The following is a 14,191-nucleotide window of genomic DNA, read 5'->3' as shown; positions in this document are numbered from 1 at the left end:
CTTTGAGGCAGATGACAGGTCTATTGCCAAACACCAAACTTGGGGTAACTCCAAACATCCGGAAGCACAATTTGGAGAAGGGGTTCTTAATTTTTTTTAAAACATCTCTGCCAGGGATCAAGAACACAAAAGAGGATGCTTTATCCCATAGCTGTTTCCAAATAGAGGGGCAGATTTACAAGCCCCTTGAGACACTTTTACGCCGCTGTTGCGTCACTTTTGTGACGCAGCAGCGGCGTAAACAATGCGCCACGTTGCGACTTATTTACAACGTGACGCATCTAGGCAGATGCGTCACGTTGTAAAGCCCTGCGCCACATGAAACCTGCGTCAGGTTTCATGTGGGTGTTCTGTCGCAGGGTGGGCGTTCCCTCACAGGAAAGCCCCGTAAAACTGACGCAGTGAAATCTACAAGATTTCACTGACTCAGTTTTACGACGCTGCTGCGTCAAATCCTTACGCCTGCTTGAAGCAGGTGTAAGGAGTGACGCACCACGTTGAGTATGGGTGGCCCCTGTGCATTGCAGGAGTTGCGTCGCGCTTGCGACGCGACTCCAGCAATGCGCCGCCAATATGCCACAAGATGCGTCACGCATCTTCCCTTCCTTGCACCATGATGCGCCGCATTGTAAATGCGGCGCGTCTGTGGTGGCTGAAGGAGGGGATTGCATGACGCATCTGATTTGATTTGATTTGATTTGATTTTAGGATTTCTAAAGCGCGTAGCTACCCTTGGGCGTCCCAGCGCTAACATTAAAGCTTGACATACCTCCAATGGGTGGAATTATTTAGGGAACAACCAGGTTTTCAGGAGTCTGCGGAATGCGAGAAGATTGTTTTCTTTCCGGATGTTAAGGGGAAGGCTGTTCCAGAGTTTAGAGGCGTTGTAAGAGAAGCTGCGACCGCCAGCGCGAGCCTTTCTTATTCTGGGAATGTCTGCTAAAAACAGGGTGTCTGATCTAAGTTCTCAGGAAGATTTATGGCGCTTAATTAGGGGTCTCAGAATTGGTGGGCCCTTGCCTTGTAGGATCTTGTGGGAGATGCACAAGGTTTTGAAGGAGATACGTTCTTGGATGGGAAGCCAGTGAAGGGGCTAGAGGGAGGGTCTGGCTGAGCATCTTGATTTTGTTCCAGTCAGTAGTCTTGCTGCGGCATTTTGAGTGTGCTGCAGTTTCTTTATGGTAGCTATGGGTGCACCTAGATATAGGGCATTTCCGTAGTCCAGTCTTGATAAAATAAGGCCCTGCATCAGGATTTTTCTAGACTGGGGGGGAATGAGCGGGAGGATCTTGCGGACTACTCGCATGACCCCAAAGCAGGTTCCGGCTGTCTTTCTTGCTTGGGTTCTTAGGTTGAGCTCCTGGTCAAGGCAGAAGCCAAGACTTTTGATTTCTTGTTTTGGTGTAGGAGGGATGCCCATGCTGACTGGCCAGGCAAGGGTTGAGGGTAGTTTGTTTGGGTTGCCCAGAAGCATGACTTCGGATTTCTCTCCATTGAGTTTGAGCCTGGAGTCGCCCATCCAGATAGAAATGTTGTGCAGACAGGAGACTAGTTTGTCCATTGATTGGTCTGCTTGGTTGATGGAGACGACTGGTTGTGTGTCGTCTGCATACATGACCGCCTTAATGCCGAATGGAGTGACGACGTCATCCAGGGGGGCCATGTAAACATTAAAAAGTGTGGGGCTCAGGGAGGAGCCCTGAGGGACTCCACAGTTCAAGGGGAGAGATTTGGATTGGCCGTGGCTGTTGGCCACTTTGAAAGTCCTGTTTTCCAAGTAGGATTTTAACCATGCCAAAGCTAGGTCTGAGATGCCCGTTTTTTGGAGACGGTGTAAGAGAATGGTGTGGTCCACCGTGTCGAAGACAGCACTCAGGTCCAGGAGGATCACTGCCACTGATCCTCCTGCGTCTAGAATAGACTTTGTCTCCTCAATCACTGCCAGAAGGGCGGTGTCAGTCCCTTGTCCAGGCCTGAATCCTGTCTGTGAGCGGCGGAGAAGACCGTTAGACTCTAAGAATGTTGAGAGTTGTTCATTGACGATTCTCTCCGCCACCTTATTAATGCCCGGAATGAGGGAGATAGGTCTGAAATTCGAGGGGTCCAGTGGGTCCAGATGAGGAGTGCGCGGACTACCGCGTTTTTCCAGCTGATGGGAACTATGCCGCAGGCGAGCGAGGCATTTATCAGCGTCGAAAGATGGGGAGCTATGATGGGTGCTACTAGTTTGAGTTTGCTCATGGGGACTGGGTCGTCTGGTGAGCCACTCTTCACCTGGCTGAGAGTATCCAACAGCTTCTCGGTAGAGATGGGAAGAAAAGCATTTAGCGTTGGTGAGTTAGGGTTGACGGGCCTAAGTGGGAGGCCCATGGCGGAATTGGTGTTTGGAAAGGTCATTATTATTTTAGAAATGTTGGCTCGGCGAATTGGGTGCATCTAGTACCGGAGGGGTCGGCAACTGGTTGCGGTTTGGGTACTTTCAAGAGACTTTTTACTACGCGATATGTCTCCCTGGAGGAGTTGGATGCTGCCATGATCTTTTCTTCGTAGTAAGTGGCTTGTGATTTTTTGATAAGACGTTTGTATTGTTTCATAGTTGCTTTATAGGATTCGTTATTGTTAGGAGTCCAGTCTTTTCTCCAAGTACGTTCCAGTCTCTTACATTTTTTGCGTAGATCTCGTAGTTCCGGTGTGTACCAGGGGGATTTATAAGAGTTTCTCTTACTAGGTAGCTGTTTAATAGGGAGAACTGCGTCCAAGGACGATGTTATCCATTCTCGGAGTTGGTTGTCTGCTTGCGAGGGATCATGACTCAGGGTAGGGGAGGTAGCTAAGAGTTGGAGGGACCAGGCATTCGTGTTTAATTTGTTCCACGGGCGGGATGGTGCTTGGGGTGTAGGGTTGGGGGTGGATTGACAGGAGGTAGGGATGTTGAACAGGATAAGGTGGTGATCTGCCCATGGAATGGGAAGAGGGGCGGAGGTAGACAGTTCTTGTATGTTTGAAAAGATGGGGTCCAGGAGGTGACCCTTTTTGTGCGTGGGCTGGAGGTTTTTCACGGAAAGGCTGATTGCTGAAAGGTCTTCCTTGATGTCTTCCGCTATTTTATTCCCTAGATCGTCGAAGTGGATGTTGAGATCTCCAAGCACTGTAAAGTTGGGGGATAAACAGGCTAGGGAAGTGGTAGTCTCTACCAGGGAGTTGGGAAATTGTTCGAGAGGACCCGTAGGTCTGTAAATAAGTATACCCAACAGAGTCTTTTCCGGTGAAAGTTGTAGCGAGAATTGAACATTTTCGCAGTTAAGGACTGGATTGTCCTTAAGCTGACAGGTAAGATGGGCTTTAGTAATAATTGTGAGTCCTCCTCCTGTCCCTTTTGGTCTGTCCAGGTGTTTAATCGTGTAGCCTGGAGGGAGGGATTGGACTATGTCTGGATCTGATGAGGGAGTGATCCATGTTTCCGTGAGGAATAGTACTTCAAGATTGTAGTTTTGGATAAGTACATTTATGTCGGTACTATGTTTTGGTAGTGATCTACAGTTGAGTAGAGCCATTTTGAATGTCCGTACTTTGCGGGTTGAGTGCATGGTGAATCTGTATGCACAATGTTTACATCTGTCATGCTTCTCCTCTGGGGAGATTGAATGGAGACAGAGATCAGGGGTGTTTGGTATTAGCTTCCTGATAGTGTCTGACGAATATGTAGTGGGGGCTACAGTACGGGAAGTAAGGGTGTTGGGCCCTGGGCTCGTACTGGCGCGGACGGACTTGCCTTAGGCGCGCCTTCGGCGCGCTGATGGCGCGCCTGCTGTGCTCGTCCGCTACGCGTCCGGTAGGGGCACATCTTTATGAGGACAGAAGGGGGTGTGGCCTAAGGGCGGTGGGCGTGGCCTCACTTCCCTGCGATTTGGTGGCAAATTAGTTGTCCGGTCCGCGGCAGCGTTTACCTCGGCTGCGCGGTCTGAGAGCAGCTCAAAGGAGCGGCGAGTGCTCTGGATTAGCGTGCAACAACAGGTGAAATAATTTTTAAAAAACAGCTATTAATCAGTGCTTTTAAAACAAATTGGCAATCGTGGCTCCCGGCTTCCGCCTCAGGAGTGTAAGTCAGGCTAATGCGGTTGATTTCCTCAATGCGTCTTATATAGTCTACAGGGGGCGTGGCCTAAGGGCGGTGGGCGTGGCCTCACTTCCCTGCGATTTGGCGGCAAATTAGTTGTCTGGTCCGCGGCAGCGTTTACCTCGGCTGCGCGGTCTGAGAGCAGCTCAAAGGAGGGGCGAGTGCTGTGGATTAGCGTGCAACAACAGGTGAAATAATTTTTAAAAAACAGCTATTAATCAGTGCTTTTAAAACAAATTGGCAATCGTGGCTCCCGGCTTCCGCCTCAGGAGTGTAAGTCAGGCTAATGCGGTTGATCTGTTCTGGCGCATCCCTGCTGATTTGCAGAGATGCACCAGAACATGTAAATATGCCCCGAAGAGTCTAAAGATGGATTCCTCTGTCTCATACTGGAGAAGGTAATAATGTTAGTGTCCAATCCGGTGTCTTCATTAGATAACTGTTTTCACCCATGGAAACATCAGAGGAATGCCAAGAGAGCTCTTTTAAGCAGTTATGGCCCGGGATACTTGTTTAGCTATCAACAAGTATAGCTTTGTTCACAAGCCAGTCAGCAGTACTTGTTGAGTGGTGCCTCAAGGACAGTCTCTCTGTGCATTAGATGCAACACATTTGTAAGACCTAAGACATAATTTAATTCTTGGCGGGGCGTTTCTCCACCAGAGAGATGGAGTAAATCACTCCATCGTCCTGACGGATGTGCTGCCTGCCAAATGAAAAAAATGTCCCCAGTCCAAGCATACATTTCTAGAATTCCCAGGGACTGCTGTCACAGGGTTTCTTGACAATGCATCGTATGTTTGACGGACGGCTCTGTCAAAATGATGAAGCCATATGGCAAACTGTTTTTTCTATATCCTAAAGAAAAGTTCCAAAGCAGGATATTCTTTTTGAACATAAAATAAAACAATGCCTTCCTCTCATGGTGAGGGGACATTGAGCACCTTTCAGTGCCCCTTCATGTCAGATTTTTTCTGGAACTGACAGGCACTGAAAACCGGCTATATGTACCGATGGCCTTTACTCCGTCATGCCGTTGGAGGGATTTGACCACGGTGGGGAGACAAAGTAGTCTCTATTGAAGTAAAACCTTTGGTTCATCTGATTCTCAATTGGGCAGGTGGACCATAATGTTGGCGGGGTGGGGACTCTGTTGTCGTTGCATTAAATCAGGCTCCTATTTCATCAATACGCAAGCTGACATACTATGAGCAAGAACGTGTGGGAATACAACATGGCTGTGAGGGGTGTTAAAAAGAGAAATCCATCAGCGGGGCTTGCACCTAGAACACATGCCACCTTGCCCTTGTTATGTAATCATTGTGAATTTTATAGCAGAAAATAGGCATTTGAATGGGCTATTTAGACTGTATCTAGAGGATTGCACGCGCATTGTATTGCAAACATTCTGCACCTATACTGAACACATCCCACCGGTTTTGTCTTTATTCTTAATAATAAATGGAGCCTCCTTGCCTGCGGAATGTTGTTTTGCCTGTACTTGGTGCCCAGCTTATATCTGCACATGGTGCACTCCTCTGATGAGCTCAAACAGGATTGATGCACATGTAAAAAAAAAAGTGCTCTATTTTAGGTGTTCTAGGGTTGCGCTTTACCAATCGATATGCTGAGTTTTTTTTTTCCTCTGTAATGGTGTTTTCTGATGAGTTTCCCGCTTGTTGTGGAAGCTAGTTTGTTAATCCATACGTTCAGACTCAATCTGAAACTAGGCTTCTAATCAGTACATTTTGAGAATTTATGGTAGAATAGTAGTGATTTTTTTCGTTAATGCCTGTCTTCCCAGTTTGAACTTCTCAGGGTTTCTTTCTTAGTTTTTAGGTCTTGCCTAGAGTCAGCTTTAGCTTCATTTATTAGCCTCATGTTTTCTACAGCATTCATAATAAAATTACATGCGTGCATTTATACAAATAGGGACATTCCACCAACCTCCTTCATCTATTGGTCTGGTCAAGTATAATTTGCATTCTGCTTCTGCTACCACAGCATGCATCTTGTGACAGTGGGTTAGCCGAGCCCACTTCAGCCATTGACGCTTCATTTTGAGTGACAGTATTTTTCTTGTTTACATCTGCCTAAAAAGTAGTCCACTTTAGTGCCATGGCTGGTAGGCCATTCTCAGATCTAATTTCTATTTCGATTTATGGGCCTTTTTTATTGATATTATTTTATGAACATATGCAATACATATTTAGACAGCTAAATGTTTGCTTTTGATTACGCTTTAAGAAGAGTAACATGTTTAGAAGAACTCTATTTCAAATATACATTGATGGTATTTTCAATGGTCCTTAAGCTAAAAATATTTCCCTGGAATGGTATTCCCTTATTTTAAATTCTGGATTGACATATATAGTGTTTGACTGTGTCAAATGCCGTAGACTCAACATTAATGTATATTTTTGATCAGGTAAGAGAGGTGCTGAAGAATTATTGGTCTGTTTTATTATGAACACTGCACTTCACCTAAAATACCAACATCCCTGATGTAGGATCTAAAATAGGTACTCCTGCCTCAAGTTCACCATAGCAACGTCTGTAGGTTTTTGACGATTCACATGAGCATACAATGCAATCATGTCTGTGTTGGGGGTTTCTTTTGGCAAAGGATATAAACCAAAGTGAGCTCTACGGCCTAGAAATGCGCAATGTGAGCTGATGAGGACTGCCAGTGGTGACAGCAACAGCCAGGCAAAGTCACCTACAAGACTCTCCTGTAAGTGTACATTGGTCTGCCAGTCTGCAGCCAGGTTCTTCACTCCAACCATGTCAGACATGGATGATATATGTGTTTATGCAACTTCTATGCGTACAAGTAATGCATGGAGTGTGTCTGATGCATGTAGCTGTGGCTACACATAAATCCACCTTGACCTACAGAATCCAATTGATTTCTAAGATTAACATTGGGAAGAGTCCCAGACAGCAGTGTGAGCTGCAGGGCTCCTGTTGGGCATTACTGAGGTCCTTTGTAATGAGCAGACTCTAGGGTGTGTAGGAGAGAGTCAATGGTCACTTTGAATTGATAGGGAAATTCCCCATGCCCCTTTCCTGCCCCATCGATTCCAAAAAGGCATTCCCCCCACAGGATAGCAGGTAGTTGAGTGAGACAGCCAAAACTCTTTTCTGCTCTTGTATTGCATTTTCTCTGACAGACACCCTAAACTCCACCTCACCTTCCTGCTGACATCGGAAGAAAAAAGATTATACATGGACAGTCTGGAGGAATAAGCAGAAGACAGGAACAGCCCAATTCAGGTCCCAGATCTGGACTTTTAAAATATGCAATCTCTGTCTACAACCTAGTATAAATATGGAGAGAAACTTCCATCCATTGTGCCAAGATGTCTCTACCAGAACCCAGAATCCCTCACCAGGTACAACTTATAGGTACTTGTGTGCCTCCATGGTGAGAGTTTGACCAGCATCTCCACTTTGTCAAGTTTGGAACCTGAATATGGGGAGTTCTGCAGCCTCCATGAAAATCTGTCTAGGGGCCCGCCTTGATGTAAGGACCTGGCCAACTGCTTAAGAGGGTCATTGGAGATCCACCTAGAGGTGGCGGTCAGCAAAGGAGCTAAGGCTGACACAAACTAAAACTGCTGCTGCTGTTCAGTTACGGCCTCTATCCCTCAAACCAGAGGGAGAGGTCTGGGAGCCATTGGTGTCCCATCAGCATGTGCCAAAGCCACTGTGAGGGTTAATGTGAGGTACTCAGGAAACCAACTGCATTCTTTAAGGGTTTCCTGCTGAGGAACCCTATTGCTTAGATGCTTGAGGTACTGAAAGCATTGTTACCACATTCTGTGGTCTCAACCCTTGATCTTGACTGCCGGAGAAGGGGCTTTGCCAAGGAGAAAGGTGTCCTCTGTCATCAGAGAAGACATTCAGTGAAGCATTACCATAAGCGCTGCAACCTGGGTCCTAGACTGTTCTCCAACACTCACCATCGTTAGTATTTGAAATCCTGGGGTGCGGCTTGAAAGGCCTTCTGATTAACATGTACAGTATTGTACTGCGTGCAGCTGCACAGTACTTTTATCCTTTCTATATAAAGGCATGCTGGACATTGATTTGTTGATTGCTATTGAATGGTTTGTTAACTTCTAACTCTCGAACCACAAACCACTTCCCTGAGTAAATCTTGACCTGCTCAGCTCCGAAGCTATTAGTGTCAAGGTCTAAAGAGGTGCAACTGGTGCTCAGTTTTAGGGTCATTTGTAAGATTAGGCCCCATTACACCAGTGGTGAAAGGCTCTCATTGTCATGATCTGAGCCCAGGCTGCCCCTGCAATCCTGAAGAAGCTGACACAGAGATACGTTGGGCCTCATTTATGAAAAGTGACACATCACTGCGTGAAAACAGCGATACATCACTTTTCACTGTGCCCTCCTTGCCAAACTAATGATGAGTCATATTTACATATGACGCATCATGTCACAAGGAGTCACAGATATGTCAGTATTTCTGATGTATCTGTAGGTGCAAAATCGACGCATAGCTAGAGTATGTCACAAAAGTGACGCAACTTCAGCAATGGGTCATTTAACATGGGCAAGTCCAATTTCAGATGTGCCTGCATCAGTTTTACGGCTGCTGTGAAGCAGGCGTAACATATTTACACATTTGCGTCCTAGAAGTGACACAGTGAAATCTTATAGATTTCACTGTTTCACTTCTATGAGGCTTTCTTGCGGCAGAACGCCCACCCTGCATACATTATACCTGGCGCAGGTATAATGTGGTACAGGTGTTTACAAAGAGACGCATCTACCTAGATGAGTCAGTTTGTAAATATGACGCAACATGGCGCATTTTTTACGTTGCTGGTGCGTCACAAAAAGTGACACACCGGCGTCTAAAAGTGACGCAAGGGCTCATAAATAAACCCCTTTGTTTCGCCATCAGATATTTACGACTTTCACAATGATGTACCACTCTCTGATTCCTGCATCTATGCAGTTAGCAAAATGTCATCTTTTCAGGCAGAATAGCTCCGTTACAGCAGCAATCTTAGCAAAGTCCCCTGGGTTAATTTTCCTTCTGAATACACGGTTTTCGTGTCAGCTGAATGTTTTAAAAGGCAGTGTTATTTTGAAAAATAATTATCTTGACACTGCTTGTTGAGATTGTTGAGAAAGTTTAGCGAAGTGAAGTAAACCTGTCTTTCCCACAAGGGAAGTAAAGAGTGGTTTCAGGTCTGGACAGGCCTTTTTTCCACTGGGCTTTTCCCTGGTAGGCTGGAGCCCTTGGAGCCCAGTTTTGGGAGCTTAGGGTCGCTCCTGGTGCCTCTGTCACTTTCCCCAGCTCCTGAGCCTAATTGCAGCAGGCAGGGGAATCTTTCCAGAGAGAGAGAAAGAAATGAAGGAATGGGCACAGTAGATTAAAAACGATCAGAGACAGAAAAGACAAACAGGAGAGGAAAGAGAGAATGGATGGTTGGAAAGAGTGAGATAGCACGAGAAGATGAAGAGAGTGAAGCTGGTTTGAGCTTTTTTGCCAGGGCTGCTTTTGGGTCTAGTCTGGCTCTGATAGGTTTTGATTGCCAGAGGATTGCAGTAATGGAACGTAGATTGGAAGCAGATTGTTTTGCAGTCCTCTCTTTCTGCATTGCCCTCTCCTCCTCCATCAACACATTTCATTTCTTCTTATGAACAAAATGTTTCTTCCACGTCGCCAGGCATGTGGAATCTTGGTTCCAGCCCAGAAATCCTTCAAGATTTTCAGAAGCCTCAGGGTAAGGCTGAACCCCCTTGAATAACATCGAGTTTCATTTTCCTGTACAACTTGCTTACATGGAAAACAGTTTGCTTCTTAGAGATCAGGAAACGTGTCCCCTCAGAAGTGCTTCTACAAGTCCTGCTACTTTATGTGAACCCAGGAAAGGTGAAGAGGTGTATGTTGATATATGACATTTGTACCTCTCTTTATTCCAAAGTGTAATGTAATTGTATTTATGTCGCGCTTACTAGCTCTGATGAGGCATTGAAGTGCTTTTCGGTAAGTAGCACGCTACCCTGGAACCCAAACAGGATTAGTGGTGAATTAATATAGTGACATTTGAGTTAATGTGAGTGTTGGTCATATCACTCTGTTAGTTGGATTGGAAAGGATAATATGTGGAATGGGGGATTTAAAGAAGGAAGAGCCTAGAAAGTGTTTATTGGGAGATCATAGTAGTAGGGGGAGGTTTGAGGTGAGTATAAGGAGAGATAGAGGGAAGAATCTCTATCCATTTGTAAGGTTTCCACTGTCTCCAAACAGCCCCCCTCTTGTCTCCCACAAAACATGCAGTGCTATGTTTTCCATCATTCACAGAGGACATCGTGGTTACTTACTGCGTTGATTGCTAGATTTCCTCGGATGTTTGCAGGAGCTATTCCATAGAGGATCCCTGCTCCGGACAACCCTCCAAGAATTTGGGCGACAACGTAGAAAAACGCCCGCAGGAAGGAGATCTGAGACCCCACCAGGAAAGCAATTGTCACAGCTGGATTCAGGTGGGCACCGCTAACGTGACCCACAGCCTGGACCATGGTGCCGATTGCCAAGCCAAAAGCTATAGAAATTTGTAGGACAGTTGGAAGAGCCGAAGGCCATTTTAGGGCAGAACCCAGCCCAAAAAAAACAAATAGCAGAGTGGCAATAAATTCAGCTAATACAGCCCGGACAAAAGTCCACGCGCAAAGTTCCTGCCTCATGGATCCGCTGGGCAAAAAATTAGCAGCCAAGAAAGTTCTGTAACCGTGATCTTGTCTCCTTCAATCTGCACCACAAAAGTGTAGGAAAATACTTATATACCAGGTGAGCAGGTGACAAGTTCAACCAGGGGTGGATCTGTGACACTTAAACACTCCACCCCTTTAATATACCAGCCAGAAAACAATTCAGCTGAGAACAACTCACACCTCCCTTAGAAGTAATTTTGAGCAGAGTCACATGGCGCATAGAAGATGGTTTTATATAACACATCAAATAGCTGTCACACTGACATGATCAAAGGCATATCCTTGTGTCCTTTCTCCTGTCTTAAGTGTTGAAAGTGTAATGAGAACGTAGCAATAATTCTGTTGTTGCTGAGAAGCAGCTAATTCCCCTACCGAGATGTTGGAAACATTGGCACCCCCCTCCTTTGTTTCAGTTCAGTGGCAAACTTGGAGGCCACTGGGTGTGGGCCAGGTTGCATCACCATAGACGTCCAATTGTGTCTGAAGTTTGGACATTATATTAACATCAGAAGAGAGCTTGTGAATAAAGTTGGGGTTTGAGGCATTCACTTTAAATGGTCCCTGTGCAATCTTGCTGTATATTGCAAGATTTGCTTCTCCCTAATTGATCGGCCCCACAGCCAGAAGTTCAACTTTCTTGTACGAATCTAAGTAGCTCTTTCACAGTTGCTGTCTCTCTCTTGCTTTCTATCCCACTCTGGGAACTCTCTTATATATTCTCTCACGCTCTATCTCATGTAATTTCTTTACAAGGGTATGGGATATCGGTATTATCAGTTGCGCATTTCTGAGTAACAAAATATATTACGGGGCAGATTTACAAGCCCCTTGTGCCACGTTTACGCCGCCTTGCGTGACGCAACAGCGGCGTAAATGTGGCGCATCCCTGCGAGGCATTTACAACGTGACGCATCTAGGGAGATGCGTCACGTTATAAAGCACAGCGCCACAATGGGGGCGTTCCCACGCAGGGTGGGAGTTCCGGCCCTGTGCGCCTCGCAAAAGTGCCTGCGTGAAATCTACAAGATTTCACACAGGCACTTCCACGACGATGCTACGTCAATTCCTTACGCCTGCTTCAAGCAGGCGTAAGGACTGATGCAGCATGTTAAGTATTGGGCGGCCCTGAGCATTGCTGGAGTAGCATCGCGCTTGCGACGCGACTCCAACGATGCACCGCCCTTACATCACGAGATGCGTCACGCATCTGCCTACCCGTGCGCCACGACGCGCCGCATTGTAAATGCCGTGACGCAAGGGTAGTTTTGCGTGTCGCATTTGTTCTGGCGCATCTCTGCTGATATGCAGAGATGCGCCAGAACTCGTAAATATGCCCCTACCTGTCCTTCAACTTCTCCATCAAGACATCTTTCCCTGTCACTTTCAGAAGGCTGAGCTCCTGGCTGTGGAGAGAGCTCATGTGAAAAACAGATGTTCCCCCTGCTCTATACCTCAGTGTCACTGATGAAAATCTCTGTGTGGCAATTTTGAGATAGAAAACAGTGAATTCACGGAGGCTGATTTAGAATTTGGTGGTAATTAAACATTCTTTGGTTTGTGAGGAAAACGTTAGATCATCCATTGGAGGTTTCGCCACAGGTGAGTAATTCCTTGGTGGTATTATCTTCAACATATTATTTATAGAGTGGTGGTAATTCGAGCGCAGCGTTTTCCAGCGTTCCAGCGTTTTCCAGGGGCAGCCAGCAAATTCTTAGTGATACTTTAACATTTTTGTCACCAACTGGAGTTTTTTTTGCTTCCTCTCGATTCTATATCGAGTTCCAAGTCTTGACTTTACGTGGGCTAAAATCAACCTTTGCAAAAACGACAAAATACAGTAACCAATGTTGCTTTATTTCTAATCCCTAGTAGTTTGTTCTTTGCCCTACGTACGTGCTGAGTGCCTCGACATCTGAGCTCATTTTATCTGGCTTGTTCTTAATTTGGTCCATATTTTAATGTGTTCATTCCACTCCCTGTTCTGTTCTGGCTTTTGCAAGCCAGCTGCAATTATTGACATTTAATCCCAGGAAAGGGCGAGTCGACATTGTAGCCTGATTGGTTTCCACGAGTTAAGAGCTGGCACCTCATTGAATGATCGAGAAAAACTCGTCCAAGATGCGGCCTTTGTTCCCATGCGTCTTTACAGCCACAGGCGTCGAACATCAAACTTAGGGCCATATTGGAGCTATCGCCGAGTTAACGGCACTTTATCCAAGCCAAAATTGGAATAAAGGTATCACCCCATTCACAAGCTGGTGTACACAACAGAAAACACCAGTTAATCCATGATAGCTGCCGCAAAAAACATTGCCACAGATGACCCCGGCAATTATCGCTAATGAGATACAGAGTAGCCGCAACAACACCACTCTGCAACATTCACAGCGATCAGCCACATCGGCGATAAACCCACGAAACATGCGATGATGCGCGTTAGCAGAAGAAAATGAACACCTGCACTGACCTGGTGTAAAGTCAGACGACAACCAGCACCAGCCAATGGAGAACAGCCCAAAGCCAAACCTGAAGAACAACAGATGCCCGAGCAACTGAACATGCAGCACGGAGCTCCAATAGGACAACAACACCCACCGTCACCACACCCAGGACCACAACCCCCCTGGTACCCCCACCCCCCCGGAAACCCCCGGACCACCACAGAGGCAGCAGGGACAAAGACAGCGGACCCACAGGAAATGCACCAGCCTCACAGACTCAACACCAGTGGAGATGCCAATGCCCACTACAGGCTCAAAAGGACAACCATCCTACGCATCCTGACCATCATCGTCCAACAGGCTGACGGCACCAACACTGTGGACAACCAACACCCCACCACACACAAAGCTGCTGGCTGTGATGCCCATGTTGATCTCTGGTACCTGCCAACCAACACCCACCAAAGTCCCTCACAGCTATGCTGGATGCCATCATCAGCCTGGTACCACAGTAAGTATTTATACGTTCACCATAATGCGCAGGATCCGCTGGAGACCAAGCAATGACCATACGCCTTAGCTGGATGTACGCACATGTTGGGGGCAATCCACAGCACACATGTCATACTCGGGCCCCCTGGTGACACAGCACACAATCACCGCAACAGAAAGCACACGTCTCACATCAATGTGCAGGCAACATCCGAACACCGTGGAATCTCCACCAATGTCTTCGCAAATACCCAGCCAGTGTGGATGATTCCTTCATCCTCCGACAGTCCATCATCAACCAGCAATAACAGGATGGCACCAAGGGAAATGCACAGCCCCATGGCAAGTTCCGAATGAATACCTCACACACCTCAACTCCACAACCATGCAACTC

At 46.5% G+C, this 14,191-nt stretch overlaps 1 protein-coding gene across 1 annotated transcript in view; it reads right to left on the bottom strand.

Annotated features, from left to right (window-relative positions):
* The window catches only part of LOC147748245 (aquaporin-5-like), a 116,849-nt gene extending 105,962 nt beyond the window's left edge, over positions 1-10,887 (bottom strand). Inside the window, exon 1 of the mRNA XM_086959199.1 lies at positions 10,475-10,887. Within this exon, the coding sequence (XP_086815325.1) occupies positions 10,475-10,837 (363 nt within the window). The 5' untranslated portion in view covers positions 10,838-10,887. The remainder of the gene's footprint in view (positions 1-10,474) is intronic.
* Between the last annotated feature and the right edge of the window lie 3,304 nt (positions 10,888-14,191).

This window comes from Lissotriton vulgaris, chromosome 1_1 (assembly GCF_964263255.1).
Source record: "Lissotriton vulgaris chromosome 1_1, aLisVul1.2, whole genome shotgun sequence".
Classification (NCBI taxonomy): domain Eukaryota; kingdom Metazoa; phylum Chordata; class Amphibia; order Caudata; family Salamandridae; genus Lissotriton; species Lissotriton vulgaris.
Note: the sequence above shows the minus strand (reverse complement) of the source record. Positions and strands in the feature narration are given on the sequence as shown.